The sequence below is a fragment of the Lithobates pipiens genome, unplaced genomic scaffold (assembly GCF_037356315.1).
Source record: "Lithobates pipiens isolate NorthernLeopardFrog02 unplaced genomic scaffold, aLitPip1_a1.2 Scaffold_19, whole genome shotgun sequence".
NCBI classification, from domain to species: domain Eukaryota; kingdom Metazoa; phylum Chordata; class Amphibia; order Anura; family Ranidae; genus Lithobates; species Lithobates pipiens.
In genome coordinates this window covers 151,027,855-151,048,602 of record NW_027507764.1, presented here as the reverse complement: position 1 = coordinate 151,048,602, position 20,748 = coordinate 151,027,855, and the positions used below count along the sequence as shown (strand labels likewise).

The window sequence follows — 20,748 nt, the reverse complement described above, 5'->3', positions numbered from 1 at the left end:
GGTTTCTTCAATAATAAATGGAATATTCAGTCAGCCTCATATAATGTACAGAGAAACATTATTTCATATCTCTGAACCACCTTTTTACACAAAGTATTTACACATTTAGCATGTTGGAGGTAAAATAAATATAAACAAATTGAAATAATAATTAAAAATGTAATCTAGAAGAAGCAATGCAGGAGGAATAAATAAAAAAATAGACATACATACTGCTAATATTTTTTTGCTACATAAAATACATTTATAATTGTTCTTTGTCAGTGATACTGTTTTGAGTACATAATTTTAATATACATTATATCATATATTATTGGTATTGTATGTTAGGTACTGTGTTTTTTTTTTTTTCATTCGTACATACAGGGTATGACAACATTAACAAGAGAATAACATGATGACTTGGAAGCAATACTATGAAGTGATAGGAATTTTCAGACAGGAAACACTGAATAATAATGATGACAAAACAGGACATGAATGGAACTTTCTATAGTGTCGGTATAATGCTATTAAATGATAGCATACATACCAAGCAATACCTATTTATCTTTGTTTAGCTTTGTTTAGAACATTTTTTAAGTACAATCTGACTTTAGTATACTGAAACAGTTTTTTTTTTACCTGAATTTTTTTGTTGTTTGCTTTATATTTAAAGGTTCACCCAATCTAACCAGTAAGCATCCAATAAGTTTCAAATGAGGTAATAGGAAACAATAACAATAGGAAACAGGTAACAATAAGGACAATTAATTTTACTAGATGGAGATTTCCTTTTTAAATCCGTCAATTTAAAAAAAAAATTAACTTTTTGGTGAAATTACCTTTTAATTAAAGTGTATATAATATTTATATTTGTATCTACAATGTTAAAGTCTAATTTAGGACTAGCCATAAAGTAATTTTATACACATTTTTATTTTTATGTCGAGACTTGAGAAAGTTGATGGTCTAGTTTTGTGATGTTGACCAAAAATGTCCATTACCTATAACCTATTGCTGCCTGGCATTAAAACGTCAAATTATTCTTACATGAACTATAACACTTAACCCCTAAAATTGGCCCTTACATGAACAGCAAGCCTAACAATTTAGCATAACTTTAAGTCTTACCATTACAAATTAAAATGTATGTAAACGCATGTAGCCCTTAAAAGTTACACTTACCAATAAACCTGCTCCATAAACACCTAAACCTTGACCTTAGCACTAGCCTTCACACTTTACTTTAAGCCCATCCTTAACACTACAGTATCCCTTAGAGAAGCATACTCACCAATGCCAAGATCTCAGTGAACCACTTTTCTAATTACTGATTGATTCAAATGTATACGTAGTGTATTTATATATATATATATATATATATGTATATAGTGTTCACATTATTGCACTGAATCAAGAAAGTGACAAATGGATTGATTATGGAAACAACTGAAGCTGATAAAAACGAAAAAAATAAAAAGAAAGGGACGAATATTTGACCTGAAAACTGCTTAATCCCACCCCTGGTGTAAAATGCAGATTTTTTTTAGAACTGAAAGGCCCTTTATTTTAGAGTGGAGAGATAAAGACTAACATTTGGCATTCATTCCTTGGTGCATACCAGGTTGTCCTTTTGTGGGCATATGCCAACGTCATTGATAGAAGGCAGCATGGAAAGCATTGTTAAAAAAAAGAAAAAAAAAAGAAAAGAAACTGTTTCAAAATGTATTGGATTTAAAATGGTATGTAAAAATTTTTACAAAACCAGTTTACATTTGTGTGACTTAAATGGCAAAGTTTTGTATTTTTAGGGTGTTCTGGCAAAATCCAAACTAACACTTTGAAAAAAAGCTTTAAAAATAGAAAAACAATATTTTTATTTAATGTTTAAGCTTTAGAATAGGCTTACATTAAGTTATTTTTGTTAATGTTAATAATTGTGTAAATAAAGGATTCATAATTATTACAAACATATACAACCTAGAATGTTTTTCCTAAATCTTATAAAAATTGTTTTTCAAAATATTTAATCAGCTTATGGAATTCAAATGAAAAGAAATATCCACACATAGCCAATTATTATGTGTACAAAAAGGAACACAGATTCTTTGCTTTCCGTGTGTATTAATTTATGGCTCTATCTTTGACAGCTTGAGGACTGTCCTGTCGGCATTTAATTTAAATGATAAAGGCAATAGAAAAATAATCTTAAGTTAGAAATGTTTCTGTATATATGTTTTATATGAGTTGCAATTTTTCTACATCGCTGAGCTGTATGTTAAGCAATTCTACTGAAATTAATTTATCAGGTGAGTACGACTTAATTAACCGGGCTACAGACTAAAAATTTATAGCACAGAGGATTGCTGATTTGTGTAAACTTCAATATGTATTAGCTATTAAAGCTATTAAATTAATGGTGTTATATCCCTTGCATATGTCTTCTGTGTGTCATGATGGTTTAGAACCCTTTTTTTTTTTTTGCTATATACTTTATATTGTGTGTATGTAACAATCAGTGCCACCCCTAATTTTAACGAAAGCGCTAAGTGCAAAATTATAAATACCAAACACTGTGCATAAAATATATAAAAAATATTGCAGCTGCTGTAAACTCTCAGTGGATTCACTACAATTGACAAAAAGTTGATATATATGTGTATATAGTGCAGCGCTACTGGCATGATAACTCTAATATCAAACCTAGTGCAAATTATATTAATTATATTAACCACTTGCTTACTGGGCACTTAAACCCCCCTCAGTCCCAGACCAATTTTCAGCTATCAGCGCTGATGCACTTTGAATGACAATTGCGCGGGCATACAACATTGTACCCAAATGAAATTTTTATCATTTTTTTCCCACAAATAGAGCTTTCTTTTGGTGGTATTTAATTACAGCTGGGAGTTTTATTTTTTGCTAAACAAACAAAAAAAGATGCAAAAAAAAAAATCATGTTTAATAGTTTGTTATAAAATTTTGCAAACAGGTCATTTTTCTCCTTCATTGAAGTGTGCTGATGAGGCGGCACTGATAGGCTGCACTGGTGGGCACTGATAGGCTGCATTGGTGGGCACTGATAGGCTGCATTGGTGGGCACTGATAGGCTGCACTGGTGGGCACTGATAGGCATAGTTAAGGCGGCACTAATAGGCACAGATAAGGTGGCACCGATGGGCACAGATAAGGCGGCACTGATGGGCAAAGATGGGCACAGATAAGATGGCACGGATGGGTGGCACAGATGGGTGGCACGGGTGGGTGGCACTAATGGGCACTGATAGGTACCACTGATAGATGGGACTGATGGGCACTGATAGGTGGCACTGATAGGTGGCTCTGATAGGTGGCACTGCTGGGCACTGATGGGCGGCACTGCTGGGCACTGATGGGCACTGGTAGATGACACTGATGGGCATGGATATGTGGCACTGGGGTGCAGCACCTTTGTTGAGGCAGATTGTGGGCACTGCTGGGTGGCATTGTGGGCACTGCTGGGTGGCACTGCTGGGTGGCACTGTGGGCACTGCTGGGTGGCACTGTGGGCACTGCTGGGTGGCACTATGGGCACTGCTGGGTGGCACTGACGGGGGCACTTATTTTTTAATGATGTTTAGTGATGAGGGGGCAGGTGGGCACTGGCAGGGGGCAGGTGGGCACTGGCAGGGCTGGCCGTGATCGGGACTGATGTCCCGATCACGGCCGCCGGTGATCGGCTCTTTTTTTTTCTCCTCGCGCTGTCAGCGCGAGGAGGAATAATAGCCGATTACCGGCCCAGTTATATCACATGATCAGCTGTCATTGGCTGACAGCTGATCACGTGATAAGGGGTCGGGATCGACCCCTTGCTCGGATCAGTGATCAGGCGAGTCTCATAGACTCGCCGATCACAGAACGCGCACCCCTCAGGGGGCGCGCAGGCCGCTCGTGCACGGGACGACGTCAATAGACGTCGTGCCGGCAAAGGAGATCCGCGCTGTAGCCGTCATTCGGCTATAGCGCGGGTCTCAAGTGGTTAATTAAGTAAATTCAACAGTACAATCATCACAATCTCCCACAACATAAAGTCCTTATTAAAAATACATATGAAAATTCTTGATTGCTGTATCCATGAATATCATTCACCACCATGGTTCTCTCTTTAAAAACTACTTAGTTATGCACACCTCTACCTGCTCACCTGAACAATGAGTCAAGCAGACTCAAATATAGATCTTTTACTCTCACTCCTCAATGATCTCTCCCATCAATGGTGGATCAGCTGTTCACCTTCAGCCCTTTGCTGTTTCAACAACTTCCAGTGTGATTCTCATGGGTAAAGAGTAGATCTCTCTTATAAATAACCTCACTCCTTAGACTCTCCTCAACTCCTGGGTTATCGCTTCCAGTATCATGCAATCACAAACACAGGAAACATAGTGCTCTCTGTTTTAAAATGTATTAAATAACCCCCTGCTAAAAAGGACACTTTCAAGATAAAAAGAAAAACTCACATGTATAATATTATAGTGTCCGCTCACTCACCATCATGGCTACGTGACATCATGGGCTCAACTCCTCCCCACTGGAAGTTGATGAGACAGTAAAGGCATGAAAGTGAACAGCGGATCCACCGTGGATGGGAGAGGAGTGAGAGTAAAAGATCTATATTTGAGTCTGCCTGACTCATTGTTGAGGTGAGCAGGTATAACAGCTGGTGGAGGTGTGCACAACTACGTAGTGTTTAAAGAGAAGAACAGTGGTGAACGATATTAACGGATACTCACAGCAATCAAAAATTGTAATATATATTTACTTTATGTTGTGGGAGATTGTGATGATTGTACTGTTAAATTTACGAATATAATTTGCACAAGGTTTGATATTAGAGTTATTGCATCAGTAGCAATGCACTATATGCATATATATATATATATATATATATATATATATATATATATATATATATATATATATATATATACAGTACAGACCAAAAATTTGGACACACCTTCTCATTCAAAGAGTTTTCTTTATTTTCATGACTATGAAAATTGTAGATTCACACTGAAGGCATCAAAACTATGAATTAACACATGTGGAATTATATACTGAACAAAAAAGTGTGAAACAACTGAAAATATGTCTTATATTCTAGGTTCTTCAAAGTAGCCACCTTTTGCTTTGATTACTGCTCTGCACACTCTTGGCATTCTGTTGATGAGCTTCAAGAGGTAGTCACCCGAAATGGTTTTCACTTCACAGGTATGCCCTGTTAGGTTTAATAAGTGGGATTTCAAGCCTTATAAATGGGGTTGGGACCATCAGTTGTGTTGTGCAGGAGGTGGATACAGTACACAGCTGATAGTCCTACTGAATAGACTGTTAGAATTTGTATTATGGCAAGAAAAAAGCAGCTAAGTAAAGAAAAATGAGTGGCCATCATTACTTTAAGAAATGAAGGTCAGTCAGTCCGAACAATTGGGAAAACTTTGAAAGTGTCCCCAAGTGCAGTGGCAAAAACCATCAAGCACTACAAAGAAACTGGCTCACATGAGGACCGCCCCAGGAAAGGAAGACCAAGAGTCACCTCTGCTGCGGACGATAAGTTCATCCGAGTCACCAGCCTCAGAAATCGCAGGATAACAGCAGCTCAGATTAGAGAACAGGTCAATGCCACACAGAGTTCTAGCAGCAGACACATCTCTAGAACAACTGTTAAGAGGAGACTGTGTGAATCAGGCCTTCATGGTAAAATAGCTGCTAGGAAACCACTGCTGAGGACAGGCAACAAGCAGAAGAGATTTGTTTGGGCTAAAGAACACAAAGAATGGACATTAGACCAGTGGAAATCTGTGCTTTGGTCTGATGAGCCCAAGTTTGAGATCTTTGGTTCCAACCACAGTGTCTTTGTGCGACGCAGAAGAAGTGAACGGATGGACTCTACATGCCTGGTTCCCACCGTGAAGCATGGAGGAGGTGTGATAGTGTTGGGGTGCTTTGCTGGTGACACTGTTGGGGATTTATTCAAAATTGAAGGCATACTGAACCAGCATGGCTACCACAGCATCTTGCAGCGGCATGCTATTCCATCCGGTTTGCGTTTAGTTGGACCATCATTTATTTTTCAACAGGACAATAAGCCCAAACACACCTCCAGGCTGTGTAAGGGCTATTTGACCAAGAAGGAGAGTGATGGGGTGCTGCGCCAGATGACCCGGCCTTCACATTTACCGGACCTGAACCCAATCGAGATGGTTTGGGGTGAGCTGGACCGCAGAGTGAAGGCAAAAGGGCCAACAAGGGCCAAGCATCTCTGGGAACTCCTTCAAGACTGTTGGAAAGCCATTTCAGGTGACTACCTCTTGAAGCTCATCAACAGAATGCCAAGAGTGTGCGGAGCAGTAATCAAAGCAAAAGGTGGCTACTTTGAAGAACCTAGAATATAAGACATATTTTCAGTTGTTTCACACTTTTTTGTTCAGTATATAATTCCACATGTGTTAATTCATAGTTTTGATGCCTTCAGTGTGAATCTACAATTTTCATAGTCATGAAAATAAAGAAAACTCTTTGAATGAGAAGGTGTGTCCAAACTTTTGGTCTGTACTGTATATATATATATATATATACTGTATATGTCCCAACTAGACAACTCATGCTCCACTATTTATCCTGGTGATGACTGGTGGGACTGAAAGAAACAAAATTTTCTGATAAGGACACTTGTATCGGGGATAACTGTCTAACTGCCTAAGGGTTATTTCCTTTACTCTTCCTTTACTGCTTACTTTTTGTTGTGTCTACAAGTCAGGAAGAAAAAAGAAATCTCCCCAATGGGAAACAGGTCTTAAAATGCCTTTTAACCAATCCACAATCCATCCAAAATATTTTTAATAAGTTTTGGTTTTAGATACACTTTAAAGGCTGTAAAAAGTTTAAAAGATTGACAAGTCTTCAGTTTTAGGGCAGAGCTTCATGGTTTAGAGCTGTTTTTCCCTCAAAAAATGTTATGCAATAGAGTTTACAACTGTGAAAAAAGCTCATGAAAGCATTAAAACAATACTGTAATGCCGTGTACACACGATCGGACTTTCCGGCAGAAAAAGTCAGACGGAATAATTTCACCGGATATTCCAATCTTGTGTGGGCTTCAGCTGACTTTTTTTTTAAAATTCTGATGGACCTAGAAATAGAACATGTTTTAAATCTTTCAGACAGAATAAATTTCTATCGGGAAAAACGTTCATCTGTATGCTGTTCCGACGGACCAAAAATGATGCAAGGGCAGCTATTGGCTACTGGCTATTGAACTTCCTTTTTCTAGTCCCGTTGTCATGTTGTATGCCACCGTGTTCTAAACAATCGGACTTTGGTGTGATCATGTGTAGGCAAGTCAGTTTCAGCGGAACTCTGTCGGAAAAAAAGTCTGTGTATGCGGCATTAGACATTCAATTGTTTATCTATGCTTATCAAAACAATTTAGCATACCATGAAAACATACCCTATTTATCCCTGTCTTTTTGTCAAGCATTAAAAGCAAGCATTAAAAAAACTTTATTCCATAATGCTTTTATGAAGGGGTCTGTAGGTAATGCAGAATGTGTGTTAAAATTAATTGATTGTAAACCCAAGTTTTCATGATATCATTTTTGTTGATTTTGGAACAGGCCATTTTGAAAGACTATCTGTTTGTAGTGGGATGTTGATGTTGACCCTACTCCCACCCATAATAAGTTAGCAAACTCCTAAAATGTATGATATACACTGCTGTGCAAAAGTTTTAGGCAGGTGTGAGAAAATACTGTAAATTAAGAATGCTTTCAGAAATAGAAATGTTAATAGTTTATTTTTTATCAGTTAACAAAATGGAAAGTAAATGAACAAAAAAGAAATCCAAATCAATATTTGGCGTGACCTCCTTTTGCCTTCGAAACAGCATCAATTCTTCTAAGTGCACTTGCATACAGTTTTTGTAGGAACTCGGCAGATTGGTTGTTCCAAACATATTGGATAACTAACCATGGATCGTCTGTGGATGTAGACTGCCTCAAATCCTTCTGTCTCTTCATGTAATCCCAGAGAGACTTGATGGTGTGGAGATCAGGGCTTTGTGAAGACCAAAAACATCACTTCCAGGATTTAGTTTTTTTCTTTATATTGAAGATAGTTCTTAAGGACTTTGGCTGTATGTCTAGGGTTGTTGACCTGCCTTTAAAGCCAATTACAAACATCCCTGATAGATAAGTATATATCTCTATTTCTCAGCATTGAGAACACCATTGATCCTTACCATATCTCCAACTCTATTTGTGGCAATGCAGCCTTAGGCCGCGTACACACGCGGGGACTGTTCGCCCAACTTTGTCCGCTGAACAGTGTTTCGGCGGACAGTCCGCCCGTGTGTGGGCTTTCAGCGGACAGTTTCAGCGAACAGTCTGCTGAACAAAGTTTTTCGGAAATTCCGAAAAACTGTCCGCTGAAACTTGGTTTCAGCGAACAGTCCCCTCGTGTGTAGGCTTGTTCGTCAAACTAAGTTCCGCGCATGCTCAGAAAGGATTTACACACCGAAAGTTGTAATGCAGTGTATAGGACGTCGTATTTTCCGTCCCGTCGTACGTGCTGTTCACGTCATCGCGCACGGTTTCAGCAAACTGTTCGTTCGTCGTGTGTGGGCAAGTCCGTCCATGCTAATTTTGAGCGGACTGTTCGCTGAAACTGTTTGACGGACAAAGTTGAGCGAACAGTCCCCGCGTGTGTACGCGGCCAAAGACTTTGCAAGGAACCTCCACCATGATTCACTGTTGCCTGCAGACACTCATCATTGTATTGCTCTCCAGATCTTCGGTGAACAAATTGTCTCCTGCCACACCAAAATTTATCACAGTTTGACTCAGTCCAGAGCACCTGCTGATATTTGCATCTGCACCCAGATTCCTGTTTTACGTTCATAAAATTTTTATTTTTCAAAAAGATATATAGAACATACAAACAGTAATGCTTTTCCATCAAATATAAATACATCCATCTGATACACAATACATAGAGTGCAGACAATGTAAGTCTTACAAGCAAAATCTTAGAAAGGCATTACGGAGAAAGGAAAATACAACATAAGGCACTCCTAAGCTGAGCGTGAGGTGTCCGCGCACACCCCGCGTCATACCTCTATTAGTTTATGACATTAAGGGTCCTCCACCACCAGCCGCCCCCAGGGGATCACACTGCAGCTGGAAGTCAAGGGCCCACCACATATCTCCTCCACCGAGTTCAACTGAGTTTTGTTAGCTCCAATAACGCCACTAGTCACAACCTCTATATTTCTATCCTCAGTCCTTGAACTGTCTTCAGATAATATGGAAACCCACTGGTCAGGTCTACAGCCATGGATGTGTGTCAATATTAGCATGTAGAGTAGCAGTGAAAATAGGAAAAGACAAAATAAGAAACATACTCAAGAGAGACTTAAAAGGAGTCAAGAGAAAGAGGAAAAGAAGAAAGGAAAACAAAGAAGTATTTGGTACTGAAGCTCTGCTCTTCGCCTTGTTATATTCATTTAGATTATTTCAGATTATACTACATTGCGTATATTGCTATAATGTTTGTGCCAATCTACCCATGGTCTCCAAATTTGAAATCTAGAGTGAAATCTGTTTTGGGAAGCCGAGAACATAATTTCGTATGTAATGTGTAGGTTAACCGTCTCGATTACTTTTGCTACACTAGGGGGTTCTGGGTTTGCCCATCTCCTTGTTATTTCCAATCGTGCACCCAGCAGAATTTGGGACAAGACGTGTCTATGCGAGTGGGGGATAATATCTATTCCCAGAGATAGAAGCGCTAGTCCCGGATCACATGTCACTCGTGTTCCTGAGATGCAGCCTATAACTCTAAAAATTTCCCTCCAATACTTTTTTAATTTCAGGAAGACCCAGAGGATGTGCATTAGGGATCCCCTCTGTCCACACTGTCTCCAACAAAGTGGAGACTTTTTCGGGTCAAACCCAGCTAATCTCGTGGGGGTTAGATACCACCTTAGTAAGATTTTCTGGTATAGTTCCCATAAGTTTACACTTTTGATGGCTCTATATACAGATGCTATGGCAGCCTTCCATTGTTCAATGGACCAGTCTACTTGTAGATCTATCTCCCACGTGCTCATCGAGGGGGATTTAAGAAAAACATTCTTCTGATGTAAAGAACCATAGAACAAGGAAATACCTCTCAGAGAAGTGTTTGGATTGTAAAAGTAATCGTAAGTCTGCCAGGGTATAGTAGTGGACGTAGCTGCGATAGATGGTAGTAAATGGGAAATTTGGGTATATGCATAGTGGTCCTTGGGCTGCAATGCATACTCAATCTGGAGTGTTCGAAAAGTTTTAAGGGCGGGACCAATTTTCAAATCATCTACTGAGGCTATTCCCTTAGTTTCCCAATGTGCAACATGTAGATTAGGGACTAGTAATTGTAAGCTTGTAATGGAATGCTGTATGACCTTGACTGGAGCGGCAGTTAAAGAAGCCTTAGAAAAAAGATTCCACATCTTGAGCGCTACTGTCATAGTGGGCGGCATGTGTGGTGGGAAGCGTTTCATACACCTGCTAGCCATAAGTAAGTCGCACAGCCTTCCATTGGGAGATTGATGTGACTCCATTTCTCTCCATCGAGGGTTATGATTCCCCGGGAACCAATACTTTAATTGAGCTAAGATCGCTGCGATGTGATAGTCTTGGATGACAACATGTCCTACCCCTCCTGCTGTCCTGGCTTTAATTCATTTTTGGAAAGCACACCTAGCTTTTTTCCCTTGCCACAAAAATTCATTCAGCCTGGCTTGTGCCGTGCGGAAGAAACCGTTTGGCACTGGGATGGGCAGAGTTCTAAATAAGTAAATAAACTGAGGAAGCACCATCATTTTAAAGGCCGCTAGTCGGCCTGACCATGTCATTTCCATCTTGCTGATTGTCTGGAGTTTCAGGGGAAGTTCACTTAGGAATGGAGTATAATTAGCTCCAAACAGACGTTCTGTTTTATCAGTAAGAACAACTCCAAGGTATTTGATTCCTTTAGTGCTCCAGGCATAGGGAAATTGGTCCTTGAGTGTCCTGCTAATAGAGTTATCAATCCCTAATCCCAATATATATGACTTATTATCATTCACTTTATAATATGACCCTTGGCTAAACAGTTTCAAAGTAGCATGTGTTGCCACCAGAGAGGAGCCCACCTCCGTCATGATCACAACCACGTCGTCTGCAAACAAGCTGATAGAATGCGTTTGATTACCTAAAGGGAAACCGGAAATATCCGGATGGGTTCTAATATGAATGGCTAGGGGTTCCATTAGTAAATTGAATATTAGGGGTGACAGGGGGCATCCCTGCCTTGTACCGTTCTAAATATTAAATGGGGTTGAGAGGATACCAGACGTATAAACTCTAGCGGAGGGTTCTGAGTATAGGGCCATGATCGTTGACAACGCTAATCCTGAGAAACCAAAGGATTCCAGCACTTTAGTCATATACAGCCAATGCACCCGATCGAAGGCCTTCTCCGCATCCAAGGATAGGATCGGAGAAGGCCTTCGCTGCGCCTGTGCGAGGTGGATAATATTTATCATGCGACGTGTGGCGTCTGAAGTTTGCCTATGTTTGGTAAACCCGGTTTGGTCCGGGTGTATGATTGTGGGTAGAATATTAACTAGGCGTAGAGCTATGATTTTAGCATAAAGTTTTACGTCTGTATTTAGCAGCGATATTGGTCTGAAGTTTGATGGGGAGGTGGGCTCCCTCCCCGGCTTTGGCAACGCAACAGTCAAGGCCTCCAGCATCTCCCGAGGAAAGGAAGACGAGGCAGCAGCAGACTGGAAGACTTGTAGCAATAGAGGTGACAATATAGAGTTAAATGCCCTATAATATTCCCCACTGAAACCATCTGGGCCAGGCGATTTATTTATCGGGAGTAAATCAATAGCTCTCTGGATTTCCTCCATAGTGAATGGGGTATTTAGGTACTGGGTCTGGTCTAGTGTCAGTTTGGGTATGGGTAGGTCAGTCAAAAATTTGTCGATAATCTCTGATGTGGGTTGAGTGGTGAGCGGGTCGTCCTTTAAGTTGTATAGCTTGCTATAATAAGAACTGAAGGCATCAGCGATTTGCTGTGGGTGGCAAAGCTTCTGGTTAGTGGTAGGATGCAGTAAGAATTGTATTCTGTGTTTATATCTGTGTCCTCTGATGGTATGCGCTAGCAGCTTCCCCGCCTTATTACCTGTGGAGTAATAAGTCATTTTCAGTCGTTTCGTTGCCCTTTCAAAGTTTTCTAATAAATGAAGTCGAAGGTCAGATCTGAGTGTAGATAGTTTTTGAGAGCTGGCTTGGGAGAATTGATTTTTGTTTTGTGTTTCCAATTCTGCTATCTCTTTAATTAATGCATTAAGTCTTTGCTGCCTCCTCTTCCTGACCCCGGCCCCCAGCTGTATGAATATACCCCTCATATATGCTTTTTGTGCATTCCATAGAACAGAGGGACTAGTCACGACCCTTCATTGTCGCTTAAGAAGTTCGATAAATGCGTGCAGATTTTTTGTTTCAGGTCTGGTTGTTGCAGTATGAAAGTATTCAACCTCCAGACTGGTGTTGTGCTCGGATTATAGGAGACTGCCACGGACAGGGTTATAGACGCATGGTCCGACCATGTTATCGAGTTCACACCAGCTGATACTGTCTGCAAAAGTAGTTGTTGGTCCACCAAGAAAAAATAGATTCTGGTGTAAACTCCATGTGGCGGAGAAAAGTAGGTATAATCTCTTTCATTGGCATGCAAGCAGCGCTAGGCGTCATACAACCCCTGCCCGTGGACAGACTGCAACAAGGATGGTTGGATTCTAGTAACGGTGGTAGTAGAATCTATCTGGGGGTCCGGAGTGATATTAAAATCCCCACATATATGTACCCGACCTTGTTTACATGAATTAACCCTTTTCATCAATCTGTTGAAAAAATGCACCTGTCTGCTATTGGGGGAATAAACATTCACTATGGTATATATATTGGAGTTCAGTTCACAAATCAATATCAGGTATCTACCCAGAGGGTCCGATATTTGTTCAAGTAGTTTGAAGGCCACAGTATCTCTAATTGCCACTAAGACCCCCTTGGTCTTAGTTTCTGCGTTATCAGTGAACTAAAAGGGAAACCGTTTATGCGTGCATTTGGGTGGTGCCTTCTTGCAAAAATTAGTTTCTTGTGCACACACAATGTCACTGTTATACATGGAGGCCTCCTTCCATAGGGATTTACGCTTCACAGGGTGGTTCAGTCCCTTGGTGTTGATTGAGATAATATTAAGAGGCATAGCTAAGCGTGAAGTGGTTCGAGTAAGGCACGAGAGACCAAAACAGGTATTGTATTAATACTCACAGAAAAAGGCACGAAAGTGAGTAAAGGCAGTATTGATGCGACAAACATTTCCAGCGTGCATTGAAGGGGAAGGCGTCTCCTCGGGGCGATGAAATCCGGGAGTCGGGCATGAACCTCAGCAGCCAAGCACCAAGAAGGAAAAAAAGAAAAAGAAGAGACAAAGAAAGTAAAAAAAAAGAAAACATAAAGTCAACAAGTAGCCAAAGATGGCATTGGGGAATCTGCAACCTACGTCCATCGATCCTTGGGGAGGTGTTTGACCCCCAAAAGCAGCGCTAAGCCAAACCTATAACGAGGGGATAAGTTTGGTCCTGGTATAAAGTCAGTCCTGTTCAGGGACTAAAAGTGAAGGAGCTATGTAGCCCTCTGTCAATTGTGCGATATAGCATTTTTGGCGGTGACTCACCTCCATACCTGTGGCAAACCATGCGGAGTGCTGGTAGTTGTGGCGCCCTCCTCCTCTTCTGGCAGTATGCCCCACTCTCTGAGTAGGTCGATGCCCTTTTCCCGAGACATTATGGTGAAGGAGCGATTATCTTTGGTGATAGAGAGTTTAGTGGGATAGCCCCGGCGATACATGATCTTGTGGTTACGTAGGATCTTGGTCACTGTGTTAAGGCTTTTCCTCTTTTGCAGGGTGTATTGCGACAAGTCACTGAAGAATTGCAATCGGTGGTATTGCGACGGGAGCAATTCTTGTTTCCGCATAAGTGTCATCAATTGCTCCTTTACGTGAAAGAAGTGTAGTCTCAGGAGAACATCCCTAGGCACTTGCTCTGACAAATGAGCTGGTTTTGGCAGGCGGTGGATTCTATCAATCGTGACATCCAAGTCGCTAAGTTCAGGGAGTAATGCCTTGAACATGTTGGCGGCATAGAGGGTCAGATCCGATTCTTGTATGGATTCAGGAATACCTCTAATTTTAAGGTTATTTCTCCTGGATCTGTCCTCCATGTCCGCCATCTTTGCCTTAACCCATTCCATATCCGTCTCCCGCTCATTGTGAGCGTCCACTAAATCATTTATAGTTCCAGCATATTCTTCAATTTTTTGTCTCAATATGATCCACTCTAGTGCCCAATTCTTGTATATCTGTATGGAATCTATGCATATGCTTGGCCATATTGGATTGCAATGTGCTGCGTAAGGATAGCAGAATGTCCTTCAGGACTGTGTCCAGCACAGGCTGGTTTTGTGTGGGGAATGCCTCGATTGGCTCAGGCAAGTCTCTTGTGTCCTCACCTGAGTCCGAGGCCTGGCTCGCCGTCGGACTCAATCCGCCCTCATCTAGCCTAGGTTTGGCTTTAACAGGGCTGCGGGAGGATGGGGTTGAGGGGGAGGCGAATTTCTCCTCATCTAAGTCTCTATTTATGGAGAGTGTACCTTTTTTCACTGTCTTGTGCTTGGATGCGGTCCTCCGCAGCGTGTAGGCCTCGGCGCCCTCTTGGTCCACCCCTCTGCCGCTGAGCGGATAAAAATCTGTCAAGCCTTGTGGCTTACGATGCGGGTGGCGTCTCCCCGACATGGCTCCCGGTGCTGTGATGTGTCCCACCACCGTAGCGATGTAGAGGGCCACCAAGCTGAGTCGCTAATAGCTGCTGTAGTCCCCGTTCGCTCGGAGCTCAGGGCTCACACGTCCATGCAGCTCCGCCGTCAGGCCACGCCCCCCCCCCCCCCCAGATTCCTGTTTTAATGCATGGTTCAGTGACTTAGCCTTGTTTCCACATCAGAGGTATATAATTTTGGCTGCAATTTTTCCATGCAGACCACTTATGGCCATACTTCTCCAGGCAGTAGATGGTGTACAAGGGTCTCACTGGTTTCTGCCAGTTCTATGCTGATGGCACTATTGGACCTCTTCTGATGTCAAAGGGAAGTAAGCATGATGTGTCTTCCATTTGATACATTAATTTTCATATATATATATACAGTACGTGATCCTGTACTTCCAGGTATCAGGCGCGATTGCGCGTCACTGGCGACTCGCTCCCACTGTGATTCTATACAGCGGGAGCTGATCAGCGGGTCCCAGTGTTGTTTTGTACACAGACAGAACATCGATCTGCCTGTCTAAACAAGGCAGGTTGCCATTCTGTCAGTAAGGAAGGCATGGATCCTGTGTTCCTACAAAGCAGGAACATGTATCTATGCCTTTCTCTAGTAAAAGCCTCTCCCACACTATAGTAAATCACCAGAAAGGCATATAGTTAACCCTTTGCTTGCCCCTGATGTTAACCACTTCACAGCCAGTGTATTTAGTACAGTGACAGTGCATATATTAGCACTGATCACTATATTAGTGTCACTGGTCCACAAAATAGTGTCAAAAGTGTCAGATAGTGTCTAATTTGTCTGCCGCAATATCGCAGTCCCACTATAAGTCACCGATAGCCACAATTACTAGTAAAAAATCAATAAAAATTAAAAAAATATATCCCATAGTTTGTAGACGCTATAACTTTTGAGAAAACCAATCAATATACGCTTAGTGGGATTTTTTAACCAAAAATAAGTAGCAGAAAACAAATTGGCCTAAATTGATGAAGAAATATCTCTGTCCATCCAGTCCTGAGATTTACATAGCTCTATCACACTGCACAGTCCTGTCTAACAGGGCAGAAGACCTGATGAAGTTAAAGTGTTACTAAACACACAACAGTAAAACCAGTCTGTGTATGCAGAAAAGCATGCTTGTTATAATCACGGTGGAACCTAAAGGGTTAATACTCTGCGTTGTGTAAAAAGGCTGCTTGACCCTTAATGCACAGATCCTCCTCTTCTTCCACTGACTCCAAAACACGGAGTTACTAAAGTCAGGCTGCACATGATCATTACACTATGTGTATTGCTAGAGAGTTTCTTGGGAAAGTGCATGTGATCAGCACAGGACCAATCAGCACTGTTCAGACAGAGGGGGCAGGGGTCCTGCATTGTAATAGGACAGCCAATGCAATATGAAAACTCCTCCTACAAGCTTTAACCATAGACATCACAAGATTGCTATACACTGCTGATGAAAAAAAGTATTTAGCAATTTACATTTACTAAAATGATTACATTTCCATGTTCTGTGTACTGTTGGAAACCAGATATAGTGAATGCAGGGTCCTGGGTTTAGCAACACTTTAAGTAACACTTATGCAGCGTACACGTGATAAGACTATCTGCCGGACAATCCGCCTGTGTGTGTGGGCTCCGGCAGACTTTTTTTTGCAAAAGTCCGGGGGACTTAGAAAGAAGTTTCGACTCAAACATTGTCTGCTGGAGTCTGTGCTCTAGTCCACCAGACTTTTGAAATGAACGGACTTTCCCGCACATGGAGAAAAGTCCGTTCATTTTTAACACAGCTCCAGGTAGACGGGTATAGCGAAGGAAGTCAATGTCGCTGCCTTCGGTGGCGAGATTGACACATCGCTGGCTCCGTCACCTGGTATGGACTTAAAGGGGAAGCCCTACACTGTAAAAACGGCGTAGGGGTCCCCCCAGGTCCATATCAGACCCTTATCCGAGCACGCAACCTGGCCGGTCAGGAAAGGGGGTGGGGACGAGCGAGTGCCCCCCTCCTGAGCCGTACCAGGCTGTGTGCCCTCAACATGGGGGGTGCTTTGGGCAAGGGGGGCCCTTCAGCCCTCCACCCCAAAGCACCTTGTCCCCATGTTGATAAGGACAAGGGCCTCTTCCCGACAACCCTGGGCATTGGTTGTCGGGGTCTGTGGGCGGGGGGCTTATCAGAATCTGAGAGCCCCCAGATACCAGCCCCCCACCCTATGTAAATGAGTATGGGGTACAATGTACCCCTACCCATTCACCTGATGAAAAAAATGGAAATAAAACACAACACAAGGTTTTAAAATAATTTATTGCACAGCTCTGGAGGTCTTCTTCTGTCTTGGGGGGTCTTCTCGCCAGACTCCTCGTCTATCTTCTGCTCTTTTGCTAGCTCTTTTACTAGCGGAGGTGCCCGGCTTTCTTCTTTGTCGCCGTCCGGGGGTCTTCTTCCGACTTCGGGGGTCTTGTCCCCCTCTTCGGGGGTCTTGTCCCCCTCTTCGGTTCTTCTTGCTGGGCCTCCGCTTTCTTCCTATAGCTCTTTTACTAGTGGTGGCCTGGTCTTCTGTCGCAGCCGCCTCCTCTTCTGACTTCGGGGGAGGCCCGGCAAGAAGAACCGAAGAGAGGGACAAGTCCGGTTGTGTGTGGGCAGGTCCACTCGTTCGGAAAGTCCGGCGGACTGTCCGGCGGTTTGTTCACAAGACTAAGTCCACCGGATAGTCTGATCGTGTGTACGCGGCATTACTTGTCTTGTCCCTACTCCAGCCTGTGACTGATCAGTGAAAGAAGAAGAAGCACAGTGCTTAACCCATCTCTCTGTCATTCTGCTCTCTCTCTTCTTAAACATGTTTACTCATTAGCACATGAGCCCTGCAGCACAATTGACTGGCTCATTATGCTGCTTTTCCTCATGGCTACCTAAACTCTGCTATACAGGGCATTGCAAGAGACTGATACCAAGTCAATTCCAGGTACTTACATTGATTGCATTTACAATAGTACATGATGTATTCCTGAATACAGAGCTGAATTAGCTTGTGCATTTGTATCTCAGGTACACTGCGCATGCTGCTGACCTACTCTTGCAAATCTATAATTACCTACTAAAAGTTGCTCCAATTATCGTTATAAAAATAGGGAAAATGTTGGAAATATAATAGTGGGTACACGGTATAGTGGGTTGGCCCATCAGAATTCAAATAACTTGGAAAATTATACTTTTAAGCAGACAATTTGTTTAAATTGAGTCATAACGTACGAATATATAAATCATTGTCAGTTTCATTACTAAAAAATTATATTTCAGAAATGTTCTTTGACTTTTAACTAATCAGACCGCTACCATTTAAAAAGAATGTTCTAAATAAAGTGAACTTATATTCTAACTAGACCATTAAAAATACGCTTTACCAATGGAAGCCACATGGCACCTGTATGTAAATTTGCACCTATTTATTGCACTGTTGGTTCTTAATAAAAGCTCCACGCTACAGGGTATGGCAGAGTTGGCAGACCCCCACCCATCCTTCTACACATCATAGCACTTGATGTTTCAGTGACCTATTGTCAGCCCTGAACATTGTCAAAAAGGGTGGAGAGGTGTGCTTAAGCCTATGCAAATGACAGCTTTCTGAAAGTCAGAATTTGCATACAGTTATCTGAGACCGTTTATATATAGGTTCTATACTGTTTCCTACAGTGACTTTTGTTCAGGGGAAATAATAAAGTGTAAATGAATAAGGAGGCGCATTATTTTTAAGTTAATTTAGGTAAAAAGGAAAGTTGCCAGAAAAACCCCAAAAGGACAAAACAGTATGAAACATAGTTAAAGCACTTACGTGCAATCAAAAGTCATACAATAAACAGTTTAACATTGGTAATTAAATTGATAAAATTGTAAAATTAGAAAATAGTTCAGTCTCTCCATCAACTTTAAATAATACACACTTTTTTACATTGACTGTAAAGTATTTTTCTGTCTCCAATGTGAAATATTTTTAATATCTCACAAAAACAGATACACAGAGCTGTCAATTCTACACTTTATCTATATCTGTAAGTCAAATTGCTCTTAAAAAATGTATTAAAATACATGCTGCTTGAAGTGTGAGCAATAAAATATTGCAGTCTTATAATGTTTATTGTATCTTGTATTTGGGATTCAGAAGCTCAGAGAACTGAATTCAAAGTACAGCATAGACCCCAAGCAGCAAATTTTAAATCCTGCATGTATAAAATGTTGCTGATTCATAGGCCACCTAGGGTAACAGGATACAGACACAAAGGCATGGGATATGCATCTAAAGGTATGGTGAGAGGGAAAAGAGATAGTGAAGAATTGAATTTTGTGCAAAAAAAAGATAGAAACATTTTATAGACCATATGTATTTGTGATCAGAATATTATTGTCCTTTTTAAGCAAGAGGGATGAAAAAATATATTAGACAATTTTGTATATTTATAATATACATAACACACTAAATATACATATATTGTTTATAGTAAACAAAAAAGAAAAACATGTATATATATATATATATATATATATATATATATATATATATATATACTGTATATTGACAATCTGCATTATTTTTATTTGTTCTTTATTCAAGTAAAAATACAGAACAATTCACTTACCACAGTGACATTAAAAGCATAAAGGAGATCAAAGGGAAGGGCAGCAATTAAATCAATGACGAACCAGGTTGTAACATAGTGGATACAAATTGATCTTGCCTTAAATACAACTTGGCCAGACTTGCTGACATAGGTTGTTCGGAAATTTAAAATAATATCTGCTTGGCAAAGAAAGAAGACATGTGATATACAGTGCCATAAGTTTATATCAAGAATTACAAAAACAATGTACTTCACGATTCATACATGCATTTAATCAAACTTGCATATAGCTGCATACATGTGTACACATGGTAAAGTTGTAGCATTCATAGCATTAAAACAAATGTTTAGGGATTTGTACAATTAAATTAATACCTTGAAAAACCTAATGTAGATTTACAGTTCTATGCAAGTTATAGGCTTTGTGAATTCTCTTCCTCACAGCTGCAATGCTGAAAAAGGGACCGAATGAGTCAGAGGAAGGATACCCTACCCTGCTCTGATAGCAAAAAGAGCAACATCTTACTAGTGTTAAAACCATTTGCACATGCCCAGGCCCTCTCTTACATATAGTCTCTGGTTGTGCCCACACATTTATGTCTTTTGGGACAATGTGGCCTATGAACAGAGTCACTCATTTCCAAATCACCAAGGATCCTATCCCTATGCTGTTTGGATATGACCCCCAGAGCTGGTCAGTTCACCTCAAACCAACCGGAGACTCTTATATGCCTACTAGTAGCCTGTAGGCCATTCTCCAAAAATGTCCCGGGGCAAGAAAAAGCATTAACGGGGATTTAACCCCTTCAGGAAACTCATCACAATCAATCATCCATATTCGGGAGAAACCAGAGCCCAATCCAATATGCAATTGTATATAAAAGGAAAATTCTTCAAACATATGTATCCTCGAATTGCATGTGTCCAACTTTCATCATATGATTCTGTGGAATTGGTTCAGAGCCACAGAAGGAATAGTGTAATATTGCTTTTTTTAATTGCTTAAAATTATAGCACCTACATAGTACAGTATAAGGTACAGCAAACGTAAAAGCAGCTCCAGGGCAAACAGAAGCCAGTCCAATACCGCAATGTGATTCGCGGCATGCGGTGTACCTCTCAGATACCAGAGCAGAAGTGGAGGGCTCCTGTTATTGTGCATGTCAGGCCTTGCTTTAATGCATTTCACTCTCAAGCG

General features: G+C 41.1%; 1 protein-coding gene across 4 annotated transcripts in view; it reads right to left on the bottom strand.

Moving 5' to 3' along the window:
* The window catches only part of KCNH8 (potassium voltage-gated channel subfamily H member 8), a 780,884-nt gene that overhangs the window by 217,508 nt on the left and 542,628 nt on the right, over positions 1-20,748 (bottom strand). For all 4 annotated transcript variants that reach the window (XM_077491398.1, XM_077491400.1, XM_077491399.1 and 1 more), the window contains exon 6: positions 19,569-19,726. In XM_077491398.1, coding sequence (XP_077347524.1) covers positions 19,569-19,726 — 158 coding nt within the window. The remainder of the gene's footprint in view (positions 1-19,568; positions 19,727-20,748) is intronic.